Source organism: Candida oxycetoniae (assembly GCF_023343755.2).
Source record: "Candida oxycetoniae strain CBS 10844 chromosome Unknown scaffold69, whole genome shotgun sequence".
Taxonomy (NCBI): Eukaryota; Fungi; Ascomycota; class Pichiomycetes; order Serinales; family Debaryomycetaceae; genus Lodderomyces; species Lodderomyces oxycetoniae.
Window position 1 is genome coordinate 32095 of NW_026055387.1, and position 10106 is coordinate 42200.

General features: G+C 39.3%; 2 protein-coding genes across 2 annotated transcripts; one reads left to right on the forward strand and one right to left on the reverse strand. All coding sequences in view use genetic code 12, as the record gives it.

Moving 5' to 3' along the window:
* Positions 1–89: 89 nt before the first annotated feature.
* On the reverse strand, positions 90–6980 carry BLM3 (Blm3p; the record flags this gene model as incomplete). Its single annotated transcript, XM_049323091.1, has 1 exon — positions 90–6980. One exon carries the CDS (start codon positions 6978–6980, stop codon positions 90–92), a length of 6891 nt encoding a protein of 2296 aa, XP_049181031.1.
* A 1293-nt stretch (positions 6981–8273) lies between these two features.
* KRE30 (ATP-binding cassette family ATPase) lies at positions 8274–10106 on the forward strand (the record flags this gene model as incomplete). The annotated part of the gene is made up of 1 exon (XM_049323092.1): positions 8274–10106. The coding sequence occupies one exon, from the start codon at positions 8274–8276 to the stop codon at positions 10104–10106; it is 1833 nt and encodes a 610-aa protein (XP_049181032.1).

Consider the following 10106-nt stretch of genomic DNA (forward strand, 5'->3'; position numbering starts at 1 on the left):
ATTTTTTTTTTTTTTTTGTATTATTTATTGATAATCCTACTTTATACATTTATCTTTCTTTTCCTCTTCTTTCATTCATACTTAAAAAACTAAATAAAGTAACTTCTCCAAAGTACTCCTTCGAGATCTTGCATTTGCTCTGGTTGGAATATCTTGCTGTCCACGTGCCATGTATCCTGTCTGTCTTTTTTGAACTTGCCAAGTATTTCTTTAGCGGTTTTTCCAACTACTCCAGGAAGACCAGTTGCTTTATTTGCCAAAGTTGTTAAAACTGCTGGAACCCAGCTTGGAGGCGGTGATGCAAAGGGGAACGCATGGACAAGAGATCCCAAACCCAATGTGGCTCCATGCAATATAATCACATCTCCCTGTGTCATGTTCTTGAAATTTCCCTTCTTCTTTTTATATACACTTCGAAGCTGATCCAATTGTTTTGTATACAAATCAATAAATCTCTTAACAACCAGTTCAACTTCTTCTAAGGGCAACATGTGTATTAAACCAGATAACGTTGCCGCTTCTGCTTCTCTGACTTCAATGTTTTTGTGATACAATAGAGAACCTGTAATCTCCACGATTTTCTCACGTTGCGCCTTGGACAACTTAAACAAGTTTCTAAAAAAAATCGTTTCTGTAAACTCTCCCACAACAATGGTTTGCACCAAGTTTAAGTCCAGTTTAGTGTACTTATCCAACATTGCTACGATATCCCCAAGATACTCCTTGGTATATGATATTTGAGACACTTTTTTGAAAGCAGTGATTGGATCAATGTTACCTAGCTGGCACACTTCTTTCATATTGATAAGTTCAAGTAAAAACGGAACAATATAACTTGGAATAAATTCCTGAAGTAATATGCTGGAGTTTGTATTCACCTCTTGTTTGAGCCAGTATAACAATGTAGTAGCTGTGTTGATGTAATCTGAAACTAAAATCCTCTGAGGGGGTAATCCAGCCACTTCATTCCGTTCTGCCTCAACGTGCTCAAATAGTCTCGGAATTTCAGTCAAAAATCTTCCACTATTGCCTTCTGATCCTCCTCTAACTTGAAAGTTCCGGTTATTATCGTTGCAATATTCAACAAAGGTTTTACTATCCGCAATCGACTCAACATAATAGTTCATCGACAACATTGCCATAAGCGTCCCAATTTCCTTTCTCACTGCATTATATTTGTGGTTTATGTTGTCCAAACATAGTTTCAAGAACTTGTCAGGATCTACTAAACGCCACGATAACGCTGCTATAATGGTCCTAATATAACCAATTCGAGAAGATTCTTTAAACGCCGAGTCTGACTTGGGATCTACTTGGAAATTCAAAAACTCGTCAATCACCTTTGGGAATCTTCTATAATCCCCGTGTGCTGGTACCCACAAGGTAAATATAGACCACGTACTCTGCGTACCTGGGGAAATGTCATTTTCCAAAATCTTCTTCAAGCGTTTGGAAACATAGTTATCACGCTCATCCCAGTATTTTGGAGCGGTAGATTTCGAAGCTAATAGTACTCCGGCAAAAACCTCACATGTACCAATATGAGCACTTTTTTCATCGCTTTCGTAAATATCGTCGACCAAACTCAACAAATCCGAATACGAAAAGTTCGGTGTAAAGCCATTTGATATCAATAAAACCAACGTCTCTATAATCAAAACGTCAGACATTTGAAAAGCATTGCTATTCTCGGCATCCGAGACCCACATCTTCACAATCTTCAAAAACCAATCTCTATTTATTAAACTTCCAAACTTTGATAATGCAGCATGATCTTCCGGGCTCAACTCTAATTTATATGTGGGCTCCGAACGCACTACCTTTAAGTTGTCTCCCCAAAATAGCCATCCCGTATTTGGTTTACCATCAACATAGAAGCTAGGGTTTTCGGTATTTGCAAGCTCTTGGATCCAACGGCTGAAATAAGACTGGTTACCGCGAGGTTTTGTGTCCACTAATTTTTCTGTTTTGCTAAGAAAATCCAAGTCGTAACAATTGCGAACATCGTAACCATACCGGTCAAGAATATTAATCTTAGTCATGATACGAGTTATTCCATGCAATGCATGTCTCAATATGATCGGATGCTCTTTGGAAGCTTCGTTAAACAAAATTTGTAAAGTTTCGGTTCTCACAGGGGTCTCTAAATACGACTGTAAGTTCAGCAACAATTCCAAGTTCAGCAACGTGATTTTCCAGTGAGTATTATTATTGCGCTCTTCACTAATAGCCTTGTCCTGTAATTTTTCCCATCGGTCATAGTACAACTTCCTTTTCTTCTCTTTGGCCAATCTAACGGCCTTGATCTCTAAATCGATGTATTGATCTGGGGGTCTAATGATGTCTATCATTTGTTCATCAATTATGCACACACTGCTAGGTAAAGTCACGCTCTTGCAAACACTAGTGAAAAGGCTGTGAGCAAGTTTGTATACTTTTGTATCGTCAATTTTCAAACAGCGATGAAGGATATCTATATATTTTTGAAGACTAAAGTAATCATTTTGTAATTTGACCTTGATCCGCTTCAAAGCAAAAACCTTCAAAGTATTTTCTGTTTTCTTATGGTCATCCGCTTCCAAAGCTTTGTTGAGACATCTGAAAGCAGTCTTGATAATATGACTATATGAGCCACTCAATCTTTTCATGCCATCTAGTAAAACTCTTTGTGCACTACCGGCAATATTTGAGTAGTTTGAGGCAGAAAGCTTCACTACATCCTCCATCAATATTCTATCCAAATTAGTCTCTGCTCTTGCTGTCGCATGCAATGCTACTCGAGTTTGATGATAAGCTTCCAATCTGGTTGCAATTGCTATACGTGTATACGGCTTTCGAATCCTATTGACTGTTTGAAGATACTGAACATAATTGTAATCAATCTCAGCATTACTAAACGACCCCAATACTCTTTCTCTTCCGACATCTGAGATCCAAACATTTATTGCAAACAAAAGGTTTTTGAATATTCTAGTGTTGTCATCAAAGTTTGATATCAAAAAATTGGTAATAAAATGTAAACTCCTTCCAATTAAATGTCTTGTTTTGTGTATTTTTAGATACAAGTCCCGAGACTTCTTAAACTTGACATCGTTTCCAAAAAAATAATTCGATGTGTATAAGCTTCGCTCTCTGAAGGTAATAGCAGGATTCATACTAGACATGTGAATTCCTTCAACCTTTGGTGTTTCTCGACCATGCGAGTCAAAGTCATGAATCGCAAGATCGGGTCTGCGTGGGGCCGGATGTCTAAAGATTGGTTTTTCTGATGGTGTCGCCTTTCTTGATGTCTCTTTATCTTCTCTAGTATCCTGTTCACCCCCCTCAGATGTTTTGTCGCTGACAATCTCACACATCTTTTCGAAATCGCCAATGTAACCAATAAGATCCTCACTTCTCAAATCCTTCATAATCTGCTCCATATTTCCCCTCACATCTTCATCAAATAAAACGTCCTTTTGAGTGGAGACCCCAGATACTTCCTTTACGCGCTTGAGAAGTAACAACCGCTGTTGAATGGACTCGGTTTCATGGTTCAAATTTGGAATATCTTCTGCAAACGAAGGGTCTAACAAATAGGAAATTCCACTCAACGAGTATGCAAAGTACAAAAGGTTCATGCGTAATTCATCAAGTAGGAATAGTGACGACTTGATCTGATCATTCTCATAGTCCTTGATGAGATTTAAAACATTTTTCAAGCACTTTGTCACGTGATCGTTGAAGAATTCGTAAGCAAATTTAATTTCATTTTCGGTAGGCATAAACCAGTCAAAGTTGGTATTTTGCTCCAGAAATCTTTCCTTTTTGTCCCAAAACCCGCCCCAGCACTCAAAGTTTACTCCTTTTTCTTTCTCAACTTCAGGCGCTATTAACCGGCACTCATTCATCCTGATTTTGGTAACTGTTTGAAGAACTTGATTCACAAAGAAAGTTGAAGCAAAAACACATGGACCTTTGACATGTTCCATTAAAAAGAATGAAAATTCTTTAAGTTCTTTAGACATACTTGTCAACTGCGAGCCCGCGTTTCCTGTGCAATCTTTCAATATTGTCAAGTACCAAAACAATGCTTGATCACGAGGGACAATGTCAACTCCAGTTCGAGAGGCGCCCGCACCATTCTCGTTAATCTCCTCCCTAATCTTGTCCATCAACAATCTAGCTTCTTTTTTGTAGCATTTTGGGTCACGCTTTATCATTCCACCGCATAACTCACCTACTGAACTAGCAACTGTGTGATGAACATTTTTAAATACAAACTCAAATAATTCTTTTCTAAAAATTGCAAAAATGTCATCTGACATCGACTCAAATATCACAAAAAAAAACCTCGGTAAAGACAAGGCTAAACTCCTCTCTAAGCCTGAACTTTTAGAAGGATCAGGCAAGTTTTCAAGAAGTGGAGGTAACCTCTGAGCCAACGCCTTGTATAGCTCTTCAAAAGCAGCAGTAGACGACTTTAGTGCCCTAATCTCATCTTCTGGGTCTACGATAAACTCCTCAATATTGCCTTCATAAAGCTTCTTTCTCAAGTACTCAAGGTGATTCTCAGTGAATTCTAGCGCCGGTAGTGTGTCCATAAACTCATCACTTATATCATAAATGGGCATGTAATTAGATAAAGCCGCAAAAACCTCCAATGTTTGTAAAGTTTTTTCCAAGTCATTTGAGTCTATACCAGGTAGAGCCAACAGAAGCACTCTTGTTACATGAACTCTGAATACTGGTGTCGAGACCAAATGTCTTGATATGGTATCAATTGTGCGTAGGGCATTGATCACGCGGTGGGTTGATAGCACACCTTCCAATGATTCATAGATATCCAATAATGTGTTTTCCAAAACATAATTTGGTTCCAAAAAGGCCAAAAGCTGTAAAGCCGAAAGGTAATCGTCTGAAACATCACCGCGTTTTGATTGTATCCCGATTTTTACCACTGGAAGTAGAATCTTGACAAATGCTTTTGTAACTGTCCTCAGCAATTTTATCTCACTGGGGATGTTGAAAAGGCCGCCATTAATCTCATTTTCCATGTTGTACCTCTTGTGATATTGGTAAATGATTGCAAGAACTAGTCTTGAAATAGCTCGCGTCCACTCACCAGAATTGGATGGATGGATATAACTCTCAATAGCATTCACCAATGTTCTTATAAAATAAATCACTCCATTATCTTCCAATGCCTTGTCGCCAACCATCGAAAAAGTTATAATAGAAGCAAACCCGTGAAAGTACTTCAACTTTCTCGATGCATATTTTTTAGTCATGATACCCAAGCTATTAATAAGTTCATTAAATACAAACTCCATTTGATCGCGAGAAAAAATCCCGAAATTTCCCAAGTTGACAATTTGTCTCGTGTTTGGATCCTCCTCCATTTTTATCAATGTTTCCATGGCTATAATACCCAATCTTGACGATACCTGCTCTTCAAATCCTTTAGTTTTGTTCAACTTGATCCACATGTAGAAAAATGAATTGAGGTAATACCGAATATCGTTTTCATCGCTAGCGCCATTTGACGTGAAAGTGGTAGGTAACAATGTGAGTGACGAAACAGTTAATGCTGAAGTTGAAACGGAGAAATTGCATCCTATTCGCAGGTATATTTTTGACAAGCATGTTTTATCGAAAAAGTATGATGCTTTAGAAGCCAACTTTGCCAACTGTTTCTGATCCTTTTTCTCAAACAACATTGTAGTAGGGTCGACTGTAGGGAACAAATATTGCAACTCTTTGCAAAGACCTTCCCAAGGTAACCTCAAGCCTTGCTCATAAAGAAAACGCTGATCGTTAGTAAGGAGCTCAAAAACTCGCACATATGTTTTCAAGTTAATCTGTTGTCCTCTGCAGAGACATAATGCAAAATATACACGGGCCAAATTTACTCTCAAACTTACTGGCATATCATACTTCATCTTGAGCCATATCAATAGTTCATGAGTCCATGTACGCACACCAACTACTGCTGCAGATTTGGGTGATCTCTTATGCTGCACTGTTGCGTTCTTATCGTTTTCGTCCTCTTCGTCTTCTTCATCTTCCTCTGTATCTGCTTCTCCTTCTTGCTCCTCTGGGGTTTCACCAATGATTGTTTCTTCGTCGGATGAATCAAAATCTTCCGTTAATGGCTCCTCTTCATGAGAATCCAAACTGTTCATTTCAAATAGATTAGTCTCCAATACCAACTCCACGTCTGAGATTGAGTCCTTCAACGCAGCCAAGTCCTTTGCGCTAATGGAAAGCGATCCTTGAATATCCAAAGATTTTATAGCAATATACAAATGCGATACAATATGGCTCAAAAACTTTGCTTGCTCTTGAGGGTTTTCCATTTGATAAGGGAGCAATGAAGGCAAATTCAAAGTTCTTGGTCTAGACCTAGCATAGAATCTTGAATTGGGGTCCAATTGTGCTTTTGCTAGAAGTTTTGGATCATTAGGATAGTCTAGGTTATAGAATTGTTCCCTTGTGATAACGATTGTATTGTACGAGGGACGTCGTGCCGTAACATGTCGTTGCACTGACCCCCATGTACTCAGCGTCAAGGACCTCAAACTATCATTTTCAATCGATTGAGAAAATTGCCCAAATTGCCCAAATTGCCCAAATTGCCCAAATTGCTCTTGCGCAAGTCTTGCTTGAGGCGATACTAAACCCGTATTTGAGGATCTCAAAGGTACAGGAGACGTAACTTGTTGCTGAGATTGACCTTGACCTTTTTTGATCTGCCTACTATATTCTGCTTCTTTACCTTTCTCAAATGGTTTGTCAGCCTCTATGCCTTTCTCAAATGGTTTATCAGCCTCTATGCCTTTCTCAAATGGTTTATCAGCCTCTATGCCTTTCTCAAATGGTTTATCAGCCTCTATGCCTTTCTCAAATGGTTTATCAGCCTCTATGCCTTTCTCAAATGGTTTATCAGCCTCTATGCCTTTCTCAAATGGTTTATCCATTGGCGAATTTGTATGAGACATGATGATTTAGAAAAAAAAAACTTGTATGGTGAAAAAAAATTCCCTCGAGTTGATTTTTTAATTTCTATAAGACGGGAATGGGGGCAATACTCCGGCCGTGGGCGATGGTGTTTGCGATGAGCTTAATTGAAGGGGGAAAAAAGAAATGCCCTTGGCCAAACTTTATTTCAATAGAAAAGACACTATCGAGCAGAGCGACACTATCGAGCAGAGCGACACTATCGAGCAGAGCGACACTATCGAGCGGAGCGAGATAGTGGAGCAACACTCTGTAGCTTGTTACAACACTATCGACACTATCGAGAACGACACTATCGAGAGCGACACTATCGAGCAGAGCGAGATAGTGGAGCAACACTGACTTCTCCGACACCCGTATTATAATTGTATTAATAGGGAACATGTCATTTGGTAGCTTGCAACACTATGGAGCGACACTATCGAGTGACACTATCGAGTGACACTATCGAGCGACACTATCGAGCGGAGCGAGATAGTGGAGCAGCACTGACTAGTGACACTATCGACACTAGAAATAGAAGTAGAGTAGAGGAAGAGAGTAGAGGAGGAGAGTAGAGGAGGAGAGTAGAGAAAGAGAGTAGAGGAGGAGAGTAGAGAAAGAGAGTAGAGGAGGAGAGTAGAAAAAGAGAGTAGAGGAGGAGAGTAGAGAAAGAGAGTAGAGGAGGAGAGTAGGAAAGTAGAGAAACCAGCAGATAATAGGGGAAGCTAATCAGTGCTGCACCACTATCTCGCTCCGCTCGATGTCGCTCGATAGTGTCCACGCTGACACATAAGTTTGATTACTTCTTTCTTGCACATGCGCCTTTGACATTCTTACATTGCGCCTTTGACATTCTCTTACATTTAGAGGAGAAGCCATTGGCTCGTCTACTCTACATTTTTTGTTGAAATCAAACTTCATGTGAATACAACCAATTACGCTCGATAGTGTCGATAGTGCTGCTATCAAGTGCTGCACCACTATCGAGCAGAGCGTTGCTATCAAGTGCTACTCCACTATAGAGCAGAGTGTTGCTATAAAGTGCTGCTCCACTATCTCGCTCTGCTCGATAGTGTCGCTCGATAGTGTCGCTCTTTTTTCTTTTCATTTGGTAGCGACAAATAAATTTTTCAAAAATTGTCTTCTTCCTCATCGCAAAATCTTTTTCAATCTTTTTAATCAACTCAGAGCAAAGGTACATTTCTTGTCCATATTACCTTGTTTCTTTCCTTTTTTTTTCTTGCTCTTCCTCCCACGCTTTCTTGAGATTGAAGTAGTATAAAAGTACAAGTATGTCTGCTGTATCCGCCTCTAAGGCCAAGAGAGAACAAAAACGTTTGGAAAGAGAAGCCAAGAAGGCGGCTGATGGAAAAAGTATCAAAAAGACAAAGAAACAAGCTGAAAAAGATGCGGCTGAAGAAGAAGTAGAAAATGCAAGCGAAAAGATTGCCAAGTTGAAATTACAAACCGATGAGCACGGGTTATCGGATAGAGTCACAACGGGTGTTTTGACTTCTTTGGTAACATCAAGAGATATCAAGATTACATCATTATCGCTTCTTTTCCATGGTAAAGTATTGATCCAGGACTCTACTTTGGAGTTGAATTATGGTCGTAGGTATGGTTTATTGGGAGAAAATGGATGTGGTAAATCAACTTTATTGAAATCTATTGCTGCAAGAGAGCTTCCAATTCCCGAGCATATCGATATTTATTTGTTGAATGAGCCAGCCGAGCCAACCGACTTTTCGGCATTGGAATATGTTGTTAAGGAAGCGGAGCACGAGATGAAGAGATTGGAAGATTTGGTGGAGGACTTGATTATCAAAGAAGGTCCAGAATGTCCTCAATTAGAGGGGATTTACGAAAAGATTGATGAAATGGATCCAGCAACATTTGAATCGAGAGCTGCTATCATTTTAACCGGTTTGGGTTTCAATTCCGTTACTATTAAAAAGAAAACAAGAGATATGTCTGGTGGTTGGAGAATGCGTGTTGCTTTGGCCAAAGCCTTGTTTGTGAAACCAACACTATTATTGTTAGATGACCCAACAGCACATTTAGATTTGGCTGCTTGTGTTTGGTTGGAAGAATACTTGAAGAGATTTGACAGAACATTGATTTTAGTTTCCCACTCTCAAGATTTCCTTAACGGTGTTTGTACCAACATGATAGACATGAGATTGAAACTTTTGACCATGTATGGTGGTAACTATGATTCTTATGTCAAGACAAGAGCTGAATTGGAGACCAACCAAATGAAACAATATGCCAAACAACAAGAAGAAATTGCCCATATAAAGAAATTTATTGCATCAGCTGGTACTTATGCTAATTTGGTGAAGCAAGCAAAATCAAGACAAAAGATTTTGGACAAGATGGAAGCGGACGGTTTAATTCAGCCAGTTGTACCAGATAGGGTATTTTCATTCAGATTCCCTGAGGTTGAAAAATTGCCACCGCCAGTTTTAGCGTTTGATGATATGTCCTTTTCATATTCAGGCAAGGATGAAGATAACCTTTATGAGCACTTGGACATTGGTATTGATATGGATTCGAGAGTTGCCCTTGTTGGACCCAATGGTGTTGGTAAATCAACTTTGTTAAACTTATTCCAAGGAAAATTAACACCACAGAAGGGAAGAGTTATCAAGCACACACACATCAAATTGGGTGTGTATTCGCAACATTCGGCTGATCAATTGGACTTGACACAAACACCATTAGAGTTTGTTCGTGAAAAATTTGCAAATATATCTCAAGATTACCAGTACTGGAGAGGCCAGTTAGGTCGTTATGGTTTGAGTGGCGAAGCTCAAACTGCTCAAATGGCAACATTATCAGAAGGTCAAAGATCTCGTGTTGTGTTTGCGTTATTGGCATTAGAAGCACCAAATTTGATTTTGTTGGATGAACCTACAAATGGATTGGATTTATCGACAATTGACTCTTTAGCAGAAGCTATCAACGCATTCAACGGTGGTGTGGTTGTCGTTTCCCACGATTTCAGATTACTTGACAAAGTGGCAAAGGATATCTTTGTTATTGAGAACAAGACAGCAACTAGATGGGATGGATCTATTCTAGATTATAAGAAATCATTGGCTGAGAAAGTGGTGCTTTGA